Raw genomic sequence first — 22,824 nt, forward strand, 5'->3', positions numbered from 1 at the left:
AATATTGGAAGAAAATATTCAACTTCCAAGTAATAGGTCCAAGATCCAAAAGGTTCCCGCCTTGTTGCTTCGAAATTCCAACTTTGAAAGGTACTCTTCACCCAAAATGATCTCATTTGGTCCCATTCATCACCATGATGATCTCCGGCTTGGACAACAATTCAAATACATTTGGGCATTCCGTTATATTGAGAAATTCACCAGTGAACGACGTGGACTAGACAATGAAGGTGCAAAAAGGTTTCTCTATGGAAAGGTAACACAAAACCTTAAGGAATTGACAAATCTGTTCTGTAAGGACGTGACTGAAGGGTACAAGGATGAGGAACTAGCACAGATGCTGTTTGTGGATGGATGTGCTTTGCTCTATTTCATGGACAATTTTGATGATCAAAATCCAAAATCGTTGCTGCTAAAACTTGACCAGTTGTTGTATGTATGGAGAGATATTATCTTGTTGGAAAATCAACTTCCAATAATGTTGTTGAAGTTACTAATGGCTGATGGTGCTCATCAATTGAACAAGTTACTGTCCAATTTTGTATCCATGGGCCAAGCAAAGAAGAAAAAAGAGTTGACCATTCCCCAAAAACAAGATGGTGAAGAATCAACTCATACTCATCTACTCGACTATATTCGCTATTATTACTCTGAAGGTGAATACAAACATAACATAGGCTGCTGGTCGGGTCTTCTAGGTTTCCTATCAATACTCCATTATACCTTTGTTGCATTAGTATTGCAAGATGAAGATAAAGCAGAGCGTGTTTTATCAGATTCACCCATAACATTAAGAGAGTTAATTCTACCTCTCCGAGAAGCAGATTCCTGGCATAGATATAAGAACATAGGGGATCTTAAAAAAGCGGGTATTCGAGTGAAAGCAAGCCAACATGAATGGAAATGGGGTAACATTTCTTTCATCTCCAGCACGTTTAGCGGACAATTGATGCTTCCAGGGATTGTGATTGATGATGTCACACCTTATCTGTATCACAACTTGATTGCATATGAGATGTGTCCGGATTTTGATAACAACTTCGAATTTTGCTCTTACTTTTCTTTGATGGATTCCTTGGTTGATGATGCCGAGGATGTGAAAGAGCTCAGAGCAGCTGGTGTCCTCCAAAATTTGCTTGGAAGTGATGAAGACGTGGCCAAACTCTTCAATGAATTAGGCCATGTATTGCCAAGCAAACTGTTCAACGCCGAAAGCTATGACAATAGATATGTTGCAGTCAAGCTTCGAATCGATGCGCATTACAGAAACAAATGGAAGACTTCGTTGGCTCAACTACGCAGCACCTACTTCAATACCCCATGGTCTCACATTGCCTTCTTTGCTGCTTTGTTAGTATTGGCTCTCACTTTAATCCAAACATGGTATGCTATGCCTATAAATTCTAAGTAGTAAGGTCAGATATAAAGCGAACTCACCAGAATAAGTAAGGTTTAATCTTTATATGTAGGTAGCAGGTGGTTTCATCTCTTATGATACGAGCTTTGTGGAACAAACTCAAAGTTGTCATGTATCAATTGGTCTAATTATTACAAGAGCACATCTAAGAATAAAAGAAGCTTTTATAAATATCGTTAAATCATTTGTTCAAGATGTGTATTAAGAATTGGCCAAATCAATGATTAAGGATTAGGAAAAACTATTTGCCTTAGTATTTTCAAGTTGTATTGATACATTACTCAAGTTGAATCAAATATAAATGATTATATTTGTATTTATTTTAAAATTTATTTTATGTTTATTTTAATTTATTTTGTTTTTATCATTTTAGACTCAGTTATGATTGTATTCATTTTATTTTAATAAATTTATGAGTTAGGGTGTAAAACTAAGAGACATAAAATTTTTTTAAATCTTATAGTCACTTTTTTTCTAATTTTGATGAATACATTTTTTTTTAATTTTTGGTGAAATTTAAGTGTGAATAAAAAATGTAAAACAATTTTTTTAACTGTTATATTAGAAAATCAAATTGAAGTGAAAAATTGTTTTTTTTTTTAATTTTTATCTTATCTTAAGTTTCGTTTTGTATTATTTGATAAAAATATTTTTATTTAACAATTATATTTAAATACAAAAATATAAAAGTATTCATTTATTTATTTATTATGTTAAAATATTTTTTAAAAAATATCACTTTTGAAAAATATATTTTGTATTTTTACTTTTATTTAAAAATTACAAAAAATACTATTTTTTTATTGGAAATTATTCCATTTTGGTGACATCTAATCTAAGTCTAAGCATGAACAACGTGTAAATTTTTATAGAGAGCAGTGGACTTGTTTTTTTTATTTAGTTGACTAGCGAGTCAACTTGTTTTAAGCAAGGACAGCACTTTTTTTATTTATGTAAAATTAATTAATTATTTATTTAAATAAATCAATTTATAAAATTTTATTTTTTTAAATATTTATTTATAATTTTACTGACACAAAAAATAAAAATAAAAGTGGCCCATGTTTATATTGTCATCGAGAGCGAAAACGGACAAAAGAGAGAAAAAAAATTATAAATGCGAGAGTAATTGACAATAATTTTTTTTTTCTCTCTTTTTTTTTTCATTTTTGCTGGTATTGACAACGTAAATTTAGAAAAAAAAAATTATTTTCGCTTGCATCAACAATAAAAATACAGAAATAATTCAACGCAAATATAGTAATTTTTATTTTCGCTTTTTGTATTAGTAAAATTGTACCTAAATATTTAAAAACATAAAATTCTATAAATTTATTTATTTGAGTAAATAATTAAATAATAAAAATTAAAAATCGCAAGGACAGTGGTAGTTGAATATCACATCGTAAAAACAAATGATAAATGTTTAGAGGTTAGTAATGAATAGTGGAATGCGAAATGAGAATAAATTTGACAGATTTCGTTAGAAGCAGATGTATACAAACTTCATTCACTATTCTCCTAATACTGCTAATCAGAATCCCTTTAGTTTCTTGTTTCTTTGTTTTTGGGCAGGTTGGTTTGCATCACGAAGCTAAGGACTTCACTCTCCCTCCTGGTAATTAAGGTCAGCTAGCTACCCATTCATCAACTTCAATTAATCCTTATATGCTTCTTTAATTACATACTTTTAGGATTAAGGTTGGTTAATTATATTAAAACTTAGAAGGAGATTTAAAACTAAGACACATAGATTAAATTAAGTTTTTGTATTATATGTATAGTGTAAAAGTACTAAATTGAGTTATATTTTCGTATTATTTTTTTATTTAAGATAAATATAAAAATTAAATAATAAATTTAAAATTAAAAAATTAAATAAAAGTATTTTTTTAAAATATTATTAAAATTTCAGTTTTTATTTAAGAATTTTAGTTCTTTATATCTCCATTTTTTTAAGTTATTATCTCTAGTTTAATCTCACTAGTTCCGAAAATCAAATACTCTCTTGTGCTAAATAAGATATATAATAAGATGTTCAAGTGTTCCATTATATTTGATCAGAACATTTGATTCTACTATTTAGAATGATATACTTTAAAAATGTAAATGACTCAGATTGATGAAAAATCCTTAATGTAGATAGCACTTGCAAGAATTCACGTTAAGCATGCAACCAATTCATGCTTCAGTCAGTTTATAATGATTCAAATCTCTATTGGTTGCTCAAGCCGGTTGGAAAATAGCTCTGTTTTATATACTAAAATTGTTTTAGGTGATATAGTATTGGGACTTTTAGTTACATTTTTGTTGTCATGAAATAAAAAATTTTGATAAAAAAATATTAACTATAAAATAGGTCAACATTTCCATTATAATATGAAATTTTTAAAAACATTTTGATTTTCAGGTAAATTTTAAAACAATTATTTTATATCTTAATATTATTACAGAGAAGGAATTGAATATATTAAGAAATTTATACTGATAAAGTTAAATAAATTTTTCATAAACACAAAATTAAGTATAAGAGTAGATATTCATGCTATACAACAAAAATCTATTCAATTCATATTTTTAAATTTTTTAATTTTATTATTTATTAATTTATTTAATTTGTATTATTTTTATTTTATTATATAAATGTAACACCCTACCATACAGTGTCTTGTGCTTAAGTCATAATTTAGAGATGGAAAGGTATTACGACCTCTAAAATTAAAATCTAAGTACGTATAGTAGTGTGAATAATGATTATAACTAGGAGCTTTGAAAAAAAAGGGATACAACAAAATTCGTAACTCGAAAAATACAACACTCCGATCGATAACGTGACAAACAAGGATAAACTAATGTGAGATTATATATATACAAAGGAGTGTCAAAAACAGGAATATAAAAACTCAAAATCCGGTTGCGAAGATAACCAGTCCGAGCATAGCAATATATACATGTAAATAAAATAGGAAACCGCAAAGGAAACCCAAAGGGACACAAATACAGAAAACCTATTCTCCAAAATCCCCTCTAAGAGGAGTCATCACAGTTGTATTATTCAATGGAGATAAAGTATCTAAGCAAAACATATAAACCAGAACAGAGCCCCAAGAACAAAGGATCTTTGCTAATTTGGAAATCTCCAGCATGCCTCAGCGGAAAGCCTTACGTCCTGCATCTAAAAACCACAAAATACGCATGGGTGAGAACCAGAGGTTCCCAGCATGGTAACAGTTCCCACATATATAACATGTAATATCAGAGGAAAGCCAAAAGCAATCTTAAAACTTCCTCCAGATAAAATCAAAGTTTATAAACAAGCTAAACCATAAATGGCAACTGACTAAAGATCATTCAGTCTAACTATTACTTCCCATTCCAAATCCTTCAGACCTCCCAACTACCAACAGGAATATAATATAACAAACACAGTTATTTCAAACAAGAGATATACAAATAGGAACAGATAAGACATTTAGACAATTAGCAAGTAATATGCAGTCAAATAGGCAGTCTCAAACAATTCACATAGTATGCATATGATGAATGCCTGTCCCTAGTGGCTGATGATATCATCTGTTAGTTATATAGCCAATCCGACAAGTCCTGGTAGCTAACCATTGGACTGTCCCTCTGTCGCGCATCCCCAACTCGAGTTATACTCAACATAACCATGATCATAATCATGATCCATATCCAATACCCTCACTGGTATATTCACGGGGGCGAGCTCATCCGGAACTTTCACAGTGTCCGGCCACACTTACGACATAGGATTAGCAGAGTATCGAGTCTCCACCTAGAGCACGTGGTGGCTAGCCACCGCTTTCACCCAGGAAAACTCGTATCTCAGATAGTGGAAGTGCAACATTCACATTTTATTCAACAGCATATATGCATTTATACTTAGCCATAATCATGGCTCCGCCGTAACACGGCAATAAACTCAGCCATCCGGCTCATGGTTCAATCCAAAACCAGCCAATTCATAAACAATTTAGCCCATCGGCTCATGGCATATACAACACTTCCACCGCCATCCTTCGCATCTCATATAATCATCTTTGATCCTCATTGATCATTCGTTTTTTTCTTGCTTCACTCGTAAGTTACCACATTCCCTAGCTCCTTTTTTCATTGCTAGGGATATCATAATGATTTGAGACATATATGGTGAAATCAGAGGCTTAGAAGTATGAAATTTGGCTTTTAAAACTCAAAAATCAACTTTAGGATGAAAACAGGGTCACATGCACACGTCCTCCACGCGTACGCGTGGATGGCCTTACAGTTCATCGATGCATATGCGTCATTCACGCGGACGCGTGGATTGAAAAACATCCAATCGACGCATACGCGCTAGCCACGCGTACCCATGGGTGCGTCTGTGCTCCACGTACAAAATTGGCACAACTCTTGCACAACTCTCGAGAAAATGGCTGGGCATTGAGTGCAGCGCATCAACGCGCACATGTGGATGGTGCCTTCTTGAGAAACGACGCGTACGCGTCAAGCACGCCTACGCGTGGGGCTCATTCTGCTAAAATTTTTCTAAGTTAAAAGCTGTAGAATTTCCAGAATCAACCCCCAATCTTTCGACGGACATAACTTTCTCATTTTAAATCGTTTTTCGCCCGTTCTTCGAACGGTATGGACATCCCAGATCCAATTTCATTTCTAAATAAATTTGGAACAAAATGGGGATCCAGAATCCAGGTTATGTCCCATCAAAGTATGCCCAAAAACTATATTTTCACACAAAACCACAAAGTGATATTTTCAAAATAAGCCATTTTCAACTCTTTTCAAATTCAATTAAAACATACCAATTTCATCCCTTTTTGAAACCAATCAAAGTATACCAAAATTAACATCAAGCCTCCTCAACTCACATATTAACACTTTACCACAATTCACAAAAACATCATCCCACCATTTTAACACTTCTCAATCAAATGGCTAAGAGACAAACACATTAGCATGTCATACATCCTTGCTCATCCCAATTTTCAATAATAACATTTTCAATCAATCACCTTTATATATAAACAATGTCATACTCACCATCACAAGGTTCCACCACAATTCAACCTCAATCATTCATCAAGCATATATCACAACACGCATTTTCTCATATATCACACCATCAAAGCATCAATATTCATAATCACATATATGACCACATCATATATTTTAACCATTCACAACATCAACAATTCAATGCCTATCTTAGAGCCTCTAGCCTAAGTATTTCTCACCACATTACATTTTAAATACGAGAAACCGAGACCATACCTTAGCCGATTTCCCAAGCTCAACCAGAGCACTTCCAAACCACTTTTTTTCAAGCTCTCAAGGCCTCAACACCTCCAAGAACAGATTTTTGCATACAAAATCCTCTTCCATACTTTTTCAAAATCACCAATCAAGCTTCAATACACATATATAAAATGCCTAAGCCACAATATTTTACCAAAATACAAGAGCTCAATACCCAAAATCACAAATTCAATATTTTCACTAGGATTTGAGATACCTTACCTCACCCAAAGACCAAGGGAGCTAGAACAAGCTTTTTCCTCAAGCTATTGTGATCCTATAACACAAGGGAGCTCAAAACCTCAATATTTTGGCTCATGAAACTCAAAATTAAAGTTGGAAATTCGAAGAGAAAACTATAGCTTACCTCAAGATTGATTGTATAAATTTTGTAGAGTTCTTCGCAGTGAACGCGTGGCTGCAAACGGTGCGACAATCGAAGCTCTAGATCAAAAGTTATGGTGGTTTGAAGATCAAATGAGAGATAGAAGTTTGAGAGAGTGTTCTTCCCCCTCCCTTACTCCATTTCAGCGTGTTCTTGTGTTTAGTGAGGAGGGAGAGTGCTGAAAATTAGGGTTTTGATTTAGTTATGTTGGGCTAATGGCTCAATATGGGTCTGGTTGGTCCGGTTGGTCCGGTTTGGCCTGTTCGATTCAATATTAGTCCGATTTCTACAAAATTGGTACCGAAATTCTCGTCTCAATCTCCTCTATCATATTAAGCCATAAAAATCACATTTTTGCTTTTTTAGAATAAATTCTCATTTATAGGTTAATTAGTCATTAATTGACCGAGTTTTATAATAAATATTCTTGAATAATTTATTGATTATAGATTTGAAAGAAGATAAAATAAAAAAGTATAACTAAGAGAAAGTGGTGTTATTACTTATTAATTTGAGAGTAGTATTCTCATTTTTCATATATATATATATGATATTTGTTGTATAGATATTCTTAAATACTTATTAAAGATATATTAGTTATTTTATAAACATATTTTAATAATTATTAAAAAGATATAATCTATATTAAAATTTTATATATAATTAATAAAATCAACATGTTATAATATACAATAACATAATTGCAAATAAAATAACTAAAATTGAAATATTTTTTCTTATTTATTAGAATTTTGTACACATAAATTAATACCGTTTGCATTTATATTTTTTAAAATTTGCATACATCAATTAATAAAATTTATTTGTTAAAAATAATTTAATAATTATACTGGTTAAATAATAACAAAAAATACTAATAATTATTGACCCCTATAATTTCTCATATATATAGATACACTAATAAGTAATAAGAAATATATAAAGAAAATTTAACAAATTTAAAAATACAAAATAACTAAAACAACGTAATAAGAGAATATAGTTTAAATATATTACTTTAGAAAAAGACAGCACTTAATTTTAAATAATAATTTAAAACAATAAAATAATAATAAACTAACAAGACAAATAAAGAAAATAAAGTAGAAAGAAAAAATAATTGAGAGCAAAATATATATATAAATGGTCAAATTAGTCTTTAAAAAATTATTCATTCTCTAAATTAGTTCTCAAAATATTTTTTTAATTAAATTCGTCCTTTGAAAATTTTAATTAGTCATGTTAGTCTTTCTATTAATTTTTTATTGATGATATTAAAATGTGCTAATGTGACACGTTAAATGACATTCCAACACATACCTATAAATCTTAATTGACTATTAATATAATAAATTTATGAAATTATATCATATTAAAATCTAATTGAGGAGAAAATTTGAGCTATTAGAATCCCTCAATTTGAGATTGATTTGATTTAGTTTCATAAACTAATTATGCTAATAGTCAACTAGAACTATCAGGTGTATGTTTTGATGTTACTTAACATACAACATCAATAAAATTTGACATCGTTTGAAGTGACTGAGAGACTAATATGATTAATTTAAAATCTTTAAATGACGAATTTGATTAAAAAAATCTTTTGGAGACTAATTTAAAAAACGAGTGATTTTTAAGAACTAATTTGACTATTTACTCATATGTATATTTAAATTTAACACCATTTATATATATATATATATATATATTATCTTCTATCTTCAATAATTATTCGAGAATATTTTTGTAATAAAATAAAATTAATACAAATTAAATAAATTAATAAAAAATAAATTTAAAATATTTTATAAATACAGATTGAATAAAATGTTTTTGTATATCGTATAAATATCTACTCTAATTATACTTAATTTTCTTCCTATTAACAAATTATTTAATTTTATTGGTATTAGTTTTTTAACATATTCAATTACTGCTCTATACTAATATTAATATGTAAAATAATTATTTTTAAATTTACGTAAAAATAAAATATTTTCAAATACTCTATATTGCAAATGGGAATGCTGAGCCGTTATATCACCGGCTTTCTTATATAAATAAACATATAAAAAACTTTATTTTCAGGAATGGATTGAAATATTGTTTGAAATACGCATGGCTAATTCAAGGGCGTTGCCCACGAAATGGAGTTGCCCATCAACTCACCCCTGGTGTCCGCGAAATAGAGAGGACAGCTGCAGGCTCCAATTCACCTGTAGCGGACACGAAATGGGAAAACCAGGGACGGCGGATACGAATTGGTGCACTTCTTGTGTGTTGCCCACGAATTGGAACTATAATTTGCCTATACAGTGTGTGTTTGGATTAAAGTTTATAAACGGGAGTTTTGCATAAAATTGATTTTGCAAATTTGATTTTGATAAAAAGTAAGTTAGTGTTAAAGTGATTTATGTTTGGTAATTTTTGTATCAAAATGGATTATAGTAAAATAAATGTTATTTGACTTATGTCATTCAAAATCACTTTTAGATAAAAAATTACTAAAATAGACATCAACTTAAATAATTTTTTATATTATCCTATCATTTTAATTAATTTAGATATTTCAATAGATCTTATTAGTTAATTTTATAATAAAATTAATATTTACTTACTAAAATAAAAATAACATATAAAAATAGACAAAATATATTTTTAAATAAAAATAAAAATATAAATTTTAGATATATATATATATATATATATATATATATATATATATATATATATTTATATATATTAAAGAATATTTAATCAAATATGTTACATTTTTTAAGTATTAACGTAAAAATATTATTTTAGTATTTTTTTTACATCGTACTCTTATTCTAGTACTCTTAGTAATCTTATTCTTAATATTAATTAGGAAATCAACTTGGAATCCAACGTTTATGATTTTATTATTATCTATGATTAATTTTTTATTTAATTTATCTTTTTTAATAGAATTATAATTTATATTACAAAAAATTATACTAAAACATAGTATACGAGAATTACAATTATAAAAGAGAGTACTAAAAATAATAAAAAAACTTAAATATTTACGTTGTAGTGATGGAAACAAATCTGAAAATTCTTAATAATCTTTTTATATAGTATATTTTTAGTACTTTTAGTATTCTTTTTTTGTATATTATAAATTTTTACTATTATTATTATTTACGGTTAATTTTTTGTTTAATTTACTTTACCTAATAGAATCAATAAATCATATTATAAAAAGATAATAACAAACATAATACACAAAAATCACAATTATAAAAGTGTATAATCTCGAACAAACAATTGAAAAAAAATCAAAATAATAAATAATAGAAAAATAGAGCTCATATAAATAGAAATAACAAGAATTCTATAAATACTACAATAACATACATAAAGGATAAAGTTGGTAACAGATAAATAAATGATTAGTATCCAGGGCTAAAAGCCCGTTAAGAAAACGCAGAAGCTACAAATAGTTGCTTATTGTAAACGTAGTTTTGGTAGGATTTTTGCTTTTACGAGAAAAAAAATTGCTAAACCAAAAATTGAAGCTTCCAAGAAGTCTAAACGTGCTCCTTCCCTTCCAACGGTTTTTCTAAACACACCCATAAACGCTTCTGGATCTGTTGGAGATGATATTAAGCTGGTATCTAATGGCTTACAAAAGCAAGCTGTAACTGATTATGACTGAATAACCATAGTTAATTTATTTACCATATTGAGTTAGGTTTTAGTAAAGTTAATTTTCTAATAACTATAAATAGTGGATAACAATATGTACTCCCCTAGTACTCAGTCGTTGGTTTTCAATTTTAGGTTTTGTATTTGTTCATATGACAAATCTACTGAGTCTTCTTCTTCCACCCCAATATTATTTTCTTCACCAAAATCAGATCTAGACCACGATTTCTTCATGGTGCGGTGAGCGTGGAAGATGTGAAAGAGGTGAAGTTTTGGCCACAAATACAGTATTGAGTTAGCATCAATGGCCGACACTCCTTCCAACCTAATGTCTGGGGTAAATCACGGGTCACATGAGAATCAGGAGCTTTCAGCTGGTGAGCTTCGAAATCTAGCTCGCATTCTAAGCCAACTCTCGAGTTTGCAGCCGCGAAATCGAGTACCAATTTGCTTGCGGATCCAGCAAGTGTTTACTTCCTACATCCAGGTGAGAATCCTGGAGTTTCTATTGTCCCAATTGTGCTGAATGCTAAGAACTACAATTCCTGGTCAAGAGCTATGAAATTAGCGCTGAAATCAAAGAATAAGATAGGTTTTGTTGATGGAACCATTGTGAAACCAGATAAAAATGATCCTGCATATGTAGCATGGGATAAATGTAATACTTATGTTGTTTCTTGGTTAAATCTATCATTGAGTGCTGAGATTGCACAGAGTGTTGTTTGGAATGAAACTGCTGTAGATTTATGGCTTGATTTGAAGCACCGGTATTATCATGGAGACAGATACAGGGTTGCTGAATTAGAAGAAGAGTTGTATGCTATGAAACAAGGGAATCTAAGCATAACAAATTATTTCACCAAGTTGAAGGCTATTTGGGAAGACATTGACAGTTTCAAACCAGTTCCACAATGCAAGGAATGCTCTGAAAAATGTGACTGTGGCTTAGGAACTATGAGAGATTATCGAGATGAAACTTATGCAGTGAGATTTTTAAGAGGATTGAATAAGCAGTATGGGACTGTGAGATCCCAAATCATGCTGATGAAGCCTCTTCCAGACATCAATGAAATTTTTTCTCTACTTATTCAGCAAGAGAGACAGTTTAATGGATCAGATTTGGAGACTCAAAACTTTACAGCTTTGACCAATTCAATTCATAATTTCAACAATAATTCAAGCAGTATTTCCAGAGGAAGAGGACGAGGAATCCGTGGAGGTAGAGGTGGAAGAGGAGGAAGAAATTCAGCACCTAAGACCTGTTCTTATTGTCACAAGGCAGGGCATCTTGTGGATACTTGTTACCACAAACATGGATTTCCACCTCATCTACAGAGGCAGAAATGGCCACGAGAGACTAGCAATAGAGCTATGGCCAATAATATTGTTGCTGGAATTGAAGGGAGCAGTACCAACAATGTCAAGCAGGACAAGGAAGCTGATGGTCAATCCCAATTCAATCAGAGTTTGAGAGATGCACTGCTTACCTTTCTTCGGCAGGAGTGTGCAGTCTTCTCAAGGAACAAGTGTGAGAGATGTCGATCAATCAAACGCAGGAAATGGAGGTATACCTTTAGAGACTTATACACTTTGCATGAGCTCTCATATTGTACGATTATTGTCAGTAAAAACTTTTTTTTCAAATTCTTGGGTGCTTGATATAGGAGCTACTGATCATGTATCACACTCATTGCATTTTTTTTACAAATTTTAGACATATTAGGCCAATTCTGGTAAAATTACCAGATGGAACACACACAACTGCAACTATAAGTGGAATTGTGGTATTTTCAGCTACATTCTATCTCACGGATGTGCTGTACATACCAAGTTTCAACTTCAATCCTTTATCTATTTCCAAACTTACAAAAGGCTTGCATTGTGAATGTGTTTTTACTGACAAACTTTGTGAGATACAGAATCGGACCTCTTTGAAGATGATTGGCACAGCTAGAGCAAAGCATGGATTATACATGATGGATTTTCCCGCATTAGAGTTAGCACACAGGGACAACATGGAAAATACAACATACAATAGGAGTACTAGGATTCTAGATCCGCAAAATCATAGTGACAAGATTTTACTTTCTTCTAATCTTAGGACAGCAAATTCGGTTACACAAATTTCATGTTTTTCTGTTGAGAATTTATGGCATTTTAGATTGGGTCATGTACCACAAAACAAATTTGATATTATCAAACACATATATCCTTGTGTGCAATTTCCTATATCTACTTGCTCTAAACCATGTGATTTTTGCCATTATGCCAAGCAAAAACGGTTACCATATACCCTTAGTGAAATAACAAGTTTAAACAGTTTTGATTTAATACATATTGATATCTGGGGGCCAATGTCACTTATTTCTCTACAAGGTTATAAATATTTTTTAACTATAGTAGATGATAAAACCAGATTTGTATGGATTTATTTCATGAAATTAAAGTCAGAGGCCAGCAGTTTGGTTCAGAATTTTGTTGCCTATGTGAAAACTCAATTTAATTCTCAAGTAAAGATTATTCGAACTGACAATGGTCCTGAGTTTAAACTTGATATTTTTTATAATTCACAGGGTATAATGCATCAAACATCATGTGTTGAGACACCTCAACAAAATGGTATTGTTGAGCGGAAACACCAACATATTCTTAACAATGCAAGAGCATTAATGTTTCAATCATCCTTGCCAAAAAATTTTTGGAATTTTGCTATTGGTTTAGCTGTTCATTTAATTAATAGACTTCCGACTCCAGTTTTAAAAAATAAAACCCCTTATGCTACCTTATTTGGCAAGGATGCAGACATTAGTAACCTTAAAGTGTTTGGATGCTTGGCTTTTGCTTCAACGTTAATTCATGGACGAAAAAAATTTGATAAACGAGCAAGAAAGAGTATTTTTCTTGGTTACCCACCTGGCACAAAAGGATATATTTTGTTTGATATTCACACTAGAGAACTATTTTTGTCTCGAAATGTGAAGTTTTATGAACATTATTTTCCTTATAAATCCTTTCATGATGATATGACCAAAAATTTTATAAGTGCTTCTTCTCTACCTATTGCTGATTCTAATTTTAATGAATTTGATCTTTTCACTTATGATTCTTTAGATGCATTTCATCCATCTCATGTAAATATTGATTCTTTTCATGATCCTAGGGACCCTACCTCACTTACTGATTCACATGTAGTTTCTCCTAGTCCACCAAATAATGCATCATCTAATTTTCATTCAAATGATAACATGCATCATCAGGATCTTAGAAGATCAACTCGTATACATAAACCACCTTCTTATCTTCAAGATTATCATTGTATGTTACTTAGAACAGGAAGCTCTAGTAACCAATCATGTTCCAAGCGGTACGGTCTATCTCACATGGTGGATTATGGGAAGCTATCCCCTACCCATAGAGCCTTTTCCCTAGCAATAACCACAACAGTTGAACCGAAGACTTATGAACAAGCTGTGCAGCACGAATGCTGGAGAAATGCAATTAGTGCGGAATTGCTTGCTCTTGAGAAGAATAAAACTTGGTCTATCACTTCTTTGCCTCTTGGAAAGCGCCTCATTGGATGCAAGTGGGTTTTTAAAGTGAAGTTTCACCCAGATGGTAGTGTTGAACGCCACAAAGCACGTCTTGTGGCTCAAGGTTTTCGTCAAAGAGTTGGCTATGATTACTTTGATACATTCAGTCCGGTTGTAAAAATCACTACTTTGCGACTTATTCTTACTCTTGCTGCGGTACATAATTGGAAACTTCACCAATTAGACGTTAATACAGCATTCTTGCATGGTGAGTTGCAAGAAGAGGTTTATATGAAACCCCCCAAGGTCTCGATGTTTCAAATGGTGCTGTTTGTAAGTTGAATCGTTCTTTATATGGCTTGAAACAGGCAAGCCGTCAATGGAATTTAAGATTAAGTGGTTTTCTTCAGCAACATGGCTTTATCAAGTCTCCTCATGATCACTCTTTGTTCACCAAGCACACTAACCTCGGCTTGGCTATTATTATTGTTTATGTTGATGATCTTGTTTTATCTGGAGATAATTTATTTGAAATTGAAGCTATTAAAAGGGCTCTTGATGCTGAATTTAGTATTAAGGACTTAGGCCGGTTGAAATTTTTTCTTGGAATAGAAGTTGCCCGTAGTTCTGAAGGGATTGCTTTGTATCAACGTAAGTATACTCTTGATTTGCTTGAGGAATATGGTATGTTGGAAGCTAAACCTGCTTCAGTTCCTATGCCGTATAACGGAAAACTTTCTAAGGAGAGTGGCACAAGATTACAAGATCCATTACAATATAGAAGACTACTCGGACGACTGTTATATCTCACCAATACTCGTCCAGACATTGCTTTTGCAGTTGGGAAGCTCAGCCAATTTTTGGATTGTGCAACTGATGATCATTACAAGGCAGCACTACATGTTCTTCGATACATCAAGAAATCTCCTTCTAAGGGTCTTTTCTTCTCTTCAAATAATGATCTCAAATTGACTGGTTATGTTGATTCAGATTGGGCAACTTGTTCCGATACCCGTCGATCAATAACTGGGTATTGTTTTTTCTTAGGTTCTTCATTAGTGTCTTGAAAGAGTAAGAAGCAAACAACTGTAGCATGTTCTTCTTCAGAAGCTGAATATCGTGCCATGGCACAAGCAACTCGGGAAGGTCAATGGCTTCTTTATCTTCTTAATGACTGCCATGTATCTCATCCTCACCCAATCAATCTCTATTGTGATAATCAATCTGCGCTGTACATTGCAGCTAATCCGATTTTTCACGAAAGAACCAAGTATATTGAAGTAGATTGTCACATTATTCGTGAAAAGTCTCAAACAGGAGTACTGAAATTGCTACCTATTAAATTAGCTCATCAAACGGCTGATTTACTTACTAAAGCGTTATCACCGAGTGTCTTCGAATCTTTATTTTTCAAGTTGGGCATGCTTGACTTACACGTCCCACTTGAGGGAGAATATTATGATGATAACAGGATAAATGTTTCAACAAGCCTTAATTCAAGGGAGGATGATAATAATGTTGCTGAACTTGCAACTAATTCAATCAGTTTCAACTTGAGGGAGGATGTTGGAGATGATATTAAGCTGGTATCTAATGGCTTACAAAAGCAAGTTGTAACTGATTATGGCTGAATAACCATAGTTAATTTATTTACCATATTGAGTTAGGTTTTAGTAAAGTTAATAATCTCCGAAAGTAGCCATTATCTACACTCTCCTCCTACTCTCCAGAATTTGCGGCCGGTGGGCTAGACATGCCCCCATTTCGTTTGCGCCGGCCATGAGGTGCTTCATCTCCTTGGTGGCAGCTACGAAATTGCAAAGCCTGCGACTGTCCCTCCATTTCGCAGGCTCCGAGAGTGAATTGATGACTCCATTTGGTGGGCGACGCCCTTGAATTGACCATGCGTATTTCAGACAATATTTCAATCCATGCGTATTCCTGAAAATAAAATTTTTCATATGTTTATTTATATAAAAAAGCCTTATATCACCTACTCTTATATACTTTGAATGAGTCAAAACTAGGCTACTAATTAAGCCACAAGCATTTGAAGCCAACTATCCTGATATTCCTATGTGAATTATTTTCAACTGGCCAATTGCATAATTTTATATCTACTTCAAGGGTAAATATGGTAATTTTAAAACTCACTAAAAGACAAAAATATTGCTGGAAACTTGATAATACACAAGAATATGAAGTTCTACAATCGTACACAGAAATACGTGATAATTTTTTCTATATAATAACACCTAAAATTAATTAAATTAGGTTGGTCTAATAGTTAGTTTACTAATTCGTTTAAATAAGTATTGGAAGTTCAAATTTCGCCTTATGCATGTAGTAAATTATTAACCAACGATAAACTCTTAAATAAATCTCCAATCTACGATGAATTAATTCTTGTCCTATCAGACTAAAAATACTGTGGGTAATAAAAAAAATAACACCCGAAATCAAAATATTTCTATGCAAGCATATATTGTCCTATACAAACTCATATTTAAGATGTGTGCATAAAATTGCAACAAAATGTTGAAACTAACTTATTAATATTATTAGCTGCCATCCTCACCAATAAAGTAGTAGAGTAGTAGGAAGACTAATTAAAATGAAAGATGTGCACATTATTAATTTTCTTTTGTACAACGAAATATTGCAGGAAAAAATTTTAAATTTAAATTTAATTTATAATCTGAAGTCAATAATAATTATGATATTAAAGTACTTTGGTAGGTCGTTGTGATGCTAATATTTGTGTGTTTGTATGAAATAAAGGTTATTTTCATATTTTTAAATTCACAAAAAGTTTATATTGTTTTTTTCCTTTTTTTAAAATAAAAAGTCAAATTTCTAATACAACTAAACACTAAAGGGAATTTTATTTTATTTTATTTTATTTCTTAAGGTATCCTAAATTTAATCTTTTAAAATTAATAACTACAGAAGTAGTTTAGTTTTACTAAGTCAAATTCATACTTTTAAAGTATAATACAACTAAACAACTTTAATACAAAAATGGTATTTTATTTCTTACAATTAATCCTAAAAGGGCATTTGTTTTTTTTTTAAAATATGATTAAGAGAGTATTTTAGTAGTGTTTGTAAATAAAATTTATATTTCAAACTATAGTACAATTAATTAAACAATCTAAATTTTAATCTTTAAAAAATTCACTATAAGCTAAGGTTATTTTATTTTAGCCTTTCTAAAATTAAATTCAAGTTTTTAATACAATTGAACAACTTTAACCTAAAAGAGTATTTCAGTCCATTTAAAATCTTATTCTAATTTCTATTATCTAATACAATCAAATAACCTTTATTAATCAAATATATAAGGATATTTGAGTTTTACAAATTAACCTTAAAATGTTATTTTAGTCTTTTAAAAAAAATTATAAGGGTATTTTAACTTTCAAAAAATAATTCTAAAAAGAATATTATAGTCTCTAAAATGATCTTTGTGTATTTGAGTCTTTTTAAAAATAAAATTCAAATGTCTAATTTCTCACGAAATCAAACAATATCAATTAATGCTATAAGGTTATTTTATTCTTTTAAAAATTAACCTTAAAAAGGTTGTTGTCTTCTTTTAAAAATGAACTATAACAATATTTTCGTTATTTTAATATAAAATTAAAATTTATATTTCCTAACATAATTGAGCAATCTTTATTAATTAGATAAAGTTATTTTAGTAATTTTAAAATTAACGTTAAACTGGTATTTTTCTAGCTATTTTTAGACCATTAAAAATGTAACACAAATATTTTAGTCTTTTTCAAATTATACTAAATGTTACTTTAGTTTTTTCTACAATGAATTATGTAAATATTTTATTTTTAAAATCAACCTTAAAGGTTCATTTTTAATTTGTCAAAGTATTAAAAAAGATACATTAGTCTTTTCACAACATTTTTAGAAAGGATATTTTATTTCTTTTATGGTTAATTAAAATGACATTTTATTAGTAGTGGGCATTTTCTCTATTATAAATTAAAAAAACATTATTTTCCAAAAAAATTAATGAGAGTTTAATTCTCCGAGTTTTTTTTTTTTTTTTTGCGTGAACAACTTCGCCGTAATCCCAACAAATTAAACTTTAAATTTTTAAGTTCTTTTCTTATTTTTATTTGGAAACACCATTTTTACTATATCATTTGTTAAAATGAATAATCTCAGAAAAAAATTGTGAAATTATATTTCTCTACAAGAAACAGCAATGAGAAGAGATATTTTTTTGCTATGAAAAATGAAAATGGAATAGAATAATATTGATGACATCCATATTATATTGGTCACTTTAGGATCATAATACCTTTCTTTCTTGTTAATTGAGTTGCATTATTATATTCCTTTGTTTCAGGTTGTTGGTTTCTTAATTTGCATCCATATATTGACACAACTCAGAAAGGGATTTACTAACTATCCCTCGTGGGGCAGTGTCACGGTAATTAAGGTGAGCTCGGTAATCATACAGTCATACATCAGCTGCTTCTGTATGTGGCTATGTGCTATTTTTAATTACTTTTGCTATAGTATTGATGTCTGAAAGATTTTTCATTGACAAAATAACTTTAAAAAAAATGAAATTAACCTGTGTCGTTACTTTTTAAAGTGACAAGTGTTAAGTTTATTTTTGTTATTAACAGCAGTGTGTATGTGTATGTTAAATACTCATAATACTATCATAGTATGTATTTGTTATTAATAATCAGTTGTTGTTGTATTTTTAAATTGAGCCTTTACTTATGATTATATACTATAAATATTTATTAAATAAATAATATTAATAGATATTATATAATTATAAAAAAAATAAATTGTGATTAATAAATTTTTTTGTTTATCTTTTTAATTTGTATATATTTAATAAAGGGTAAAAAATCTAAATAAACCAATGGGAGAATTTTATTACCCAAATCAGCCAAAACAAAAAAAATTTCAGCAATGCACCAACGAACAAATATATATAATTCGAATCATGTCAAGGCAAGTAATTCAAAGCAACTTAATTCGAATTACGTTTGAAACGAGTTGCATGTAATTCGAATCAAGTAGATTCGAACTTTAGAGGGGTAAATCGAATTGACATGATTCGAATTAGTAGGGAAACGTGACTCAATAGAGTTCGAATCATATTGATTCGAATTATTCATTGTTAGAGAATCTAATTTCATGTTTATGGTACATACTTTATGATGGAATATTAAATTTTTTGCTAGTTCACATTCGTTATAAACAACAGACATACAAAACATTTGCAACTACGATATTTTTTACCGTTACATAACTAAAATTCGAAACATAGTACACTAGTAAATCAAACAACACAAAACCAACCCTACCCATCTATGACTGTCCTCCCTAGCTACCTCCGACCTGTGGGCAGTTCCGACGAGTGTGTCCGGGTTGCCGACATAAGCCGCATCTCTTAGGCCGGTTTGGATCTGCCTCGTCCATGTTCGTCCGTATCCGAGTAGACCTGGGGCGACCCTCCCTTGCACGCCTCTTGATCGGGTCCGGTATTACCATCGGCCCATCATATGGTGGCCAAAAATCCTCTGGGATTGGAGGTCTGAATCCCATCTGATAAACACTAAAAACGTTATTGAGTCGATAGACAGGGTGCACGTAGGAGTGCCAAGTGACTCTTGAGTAGGCACAGCATGCCAGTGCGTGCGGACAAGGGAAATGAAGTGCCTGGAAGTATCCACAATCACATGTCTGAGATCCGAGTGAGACCCTGTAGCTACCCAGGGAGAAAGAACCAGTCGGAGTGGTCTCTGCGACCGTGTACTCGGAGTTGTCCCTGTCATACAAAGTAACTGTGAAGCACCTTGCCGTCTTCAAGTTGGCCTCGATACATTTAACTAGGTGTTGACTGAATACTTGTCCGGTACCCATCTGGGCCTGCGCCTCTCTCTCCTTGCGTACAAAAAGTTCGGCCAACCGACCATACGTTGCTTTCACCAACGAGCATACCGGAAGGTTCCTCACACCCTTGAGGATTGAATTCACACACTCAGATATATTCGTCGTCATGTGACCGAATCTCCGGCCCTCATCGCAATATTGTGTCCACAATGAATACTCAATCCGGTTTGCCCAATCACACATCGCCGGATCTTCCGAGCGAAGAATATCAAACCAGTAATGGAACTCCACCTCCGTATTAGCATAGGCAGCGTTCACGAGAAGCCTCCTTGCGTCTTTACCCTTGAAGGTGAGCGTGAAATTTGCTGCTACGTGCCAAATGCAGAAAGCTCGGTATGCAGCCGGAGGTAACCAGCCCCCGTCGGGAGCCTCAAGGGCGGCCTTGATGCGGTTATGCCTGTCAGAGATAACGAGCAGACCCGGCTGTGGTGTAACGTGCTGACGGAGGTGGGAGAGAAAGAATGACCAAGACTCAGCATTCTCACCCTCGACTAGTGCGAATGCAACAGGGAGTATGTTGGAGTTCCCGTCCTGTGCAATCGCAACAAGCAGAGTACCCCCATACTTGCCATATAGATGGGTCCCATCAATACTAACCAACGGCTTGCAATGACGAAATGCCTTGATACACGGTGGAAAAGTCCAGAACAGTCTGTGAAAGTAAGCCTTAGATTCGTCCAGCTGTCCCCCAACTCGAACAGGGCTAGTCCGAAGAACTGCAATAGAACCATGCATCGTTACCTGCACTCCTAACACCCACCTTGGGAGCTCGTTGTAAGACTCATCCCAGTCACCATAAATGAGCGCAAAAGCCTTCTGCTTCGCTATCCAGACCTTCCTGTAGGTCAGCCTGAACCCATAGTGCAAGGGAGTCGCATTTAGGAGCACCTTGATGCTAACGGATGCATCAGCTCTAACCAATGGCATAATAAATGTCGATATCACATGATAATCCAAACTCCTATGATCGCTTGAGATAGAGCTGGCGAGACAAGTATGCGGTCCATTGTACCGTTTGACCTCCCATATGCCCTTGCGCTGCCGGAGACTCAGTCGAATCAACCATGTGCACCTATTCCCGAACTCAGAACACTTGCCAACGTAACGGCGATAATCAGACTCCACAACATTGTACTATACACCTCGGCGGATGCTGTAAGTCTTCACACTTAACAGCGCATCCTCCTTATCCTGAAATTGCTGACCAACCTGGAACTCTGTCATACCAGCTGACCCTTCTGCATCTCTTGCGCCAAATCCTGCAGCCTCGCAAGGTACCCCCGGCTGCCTCATGGCATCCAGGTCCAAAGATGAAAAATGTGGAGGTTACTGCTGTGTGCCAGAGCTAGAGCCACCACCGGCACCGGCAGGCTCACTGGCTCTGATATCATCGGCACTATCATCAGCAATCATATCCGGCTCGACATCATCGTCCTCTACATCATCAAACAATTCATCTCCAGCCGCAGCCGGTGCAGCACAGTGTACAGAGGTAGGTACAAGTTTCGCTGTTCCAACCTCGTCGCCAACACTGCCATTGAGATCAACAGCGAACAAAGGGGAGGCGACAGGCGGGGCGGGTGGCTCGTACGCCGGGACTGAGGAAGATGCAAAGGCAGGACTTGAGCTAGAACCGGCAACCGTCGCTAAAGTGTTGGTATTCCGGTTCGAACCCCCCGAGCTGGACACCACATCAACCAGCTTTGCCAACAGCTCCGGTGTCCACCGAAAAACTACCGGCGACAAAGAAACATGACCTGCAGGTCCTCATCACTCCCGATCGTGAAGCAATCATACTTCACGGTATCTTGGAGCACTGTGACTGGAATGCGATAGAAAAACTTCTTAACTCGTTTAACACCTTCCAGACCAAGTTTCTGTAATACAGAGCTAGCAAGGTCATCATAGCTTGTCGTAGAACTCACGATAATACAGAGAGGATCCTTATCGGTGAACTTGACACCTGAGCGAGTTTTTCTCTTAATCGATCCTTTGTGATGAACCAACACTATAAAACTGTCCTCACCAGCCATATGACCCCTCAATATTGAGAGGAACTCACGTTCATCACATATATATACAGGTCCGGAACACACTAATTCGAAACAACCTAATTCGAACTATTTATACATAATTCGAATCAAGTCAATTCGAATTAACTTTTGCTTCTTCTTTCTTAGTAATTCGAATCGACCTAATTCGAATTGCTTAATGGGACAGTTTTCCTACTAATTCGAATCATGTCAATTCGATTTACCCCTCTAAAGTTCGAATCTACTTGATTCGAATTACATGCAACTCGTTTTAAACGTAATTCGAATCAAGTTGCTTCGAATTACTTCCATTGATGCTCAAGTTTGATCAGTTGTGGTGTATATGGAGAGAGATTATCTTGTTGGAAAACCAAGTTTCAGCAAAATTGTTGAACTTACTTACCGGTGATGTCTGATTTTATCAGTTGACGAACAAGATACTGTTCCATTTTCTATGCATGGGCCTACCAAACAAGAGAAAAGATTTAGCCACCTTTTCCGAAAGATATGACCAGAATAACGTACCAA

The 22,824-nt window shown here is 33.0% G+C and overlaps 3 protein-coding genes across 3 annotated transcripts; 1 reads left to right on the top strand and 2 right to left on the bottom strand.

Moving 5' to 3' along the window:
• The first annotated feature begins 777 nt into the window (after positions 1-777).
• LOC130960298 (putative UPF0481 protein At3g02645) lies at positions 778-1,554 on the top strand. Its single transcript, XM_057885671.1, has one exon. It carries the CDS (start codon positions 950-952, stop codon positions 1,409-1,411), a length of 462 nt encoding a protein of 153 aa, XP_057741654.1. The 5' UTR covers positions 778-949; the 3' UTR covers positions 1,412-1,554.
• A 14,485-nt stretch (positions 1,555-16,039) lies between these two features.
• On the bottom strand, positions 16,040-21,556 carry LOC130962607 (uncharacterized). The gene is made up of 3 exons (XM_057888796.1): positions 21,404-21,556; positions 19,709-21,355; positions 16,040-16,261 (listed from the first exon to the last, which is right to left on the bottom strand). The coding sequence occupies exons 1-3, from the start codon at positions 21,554-21,556 to the stop codon at positions 16,040-16,042; spliced, it is 2,022 nt and encodes a 673-aa protein (XP_057744779.1).
• A 33-nt stretch (positions 21,557-21,589) lies between these two features.
• LOC130962608 (uncharacterized) lies at positions 21,590-22,296 on the bottom strand. Its single transcript, XM_057888797.1, has 2 exons — positions 22,001-22,296; positions 21,590-21,944 (listed from the first exon to the last, which is right to left on the bottom strand). Exons 1-2 carry the CDS (start codon positions 22,294-22,296, stop codon positions 21,590-21,592), a joined length of 651 nt encoding a protein of 216 aa, XP_057744780.1.
• Between the last annotated feature and the right edge of the window lie 528 nt (positions 22,297-22,824).

This window comes from Arachis stenosperma, chromosome 2, assembly GCF_014773155.1.
Source record: "Arachis stenosperma cultivar V10309 chromosome 2, arast.V10309.gnm1.PFL2, whole genome shotgun sequence".
Taxonomy (NCBI): Eukaryota; Viridiplantae; Streptophyta; class Magnoliopsida; order Fabales; family Fabaceae; genus Arachis; species Arachis stenosperma.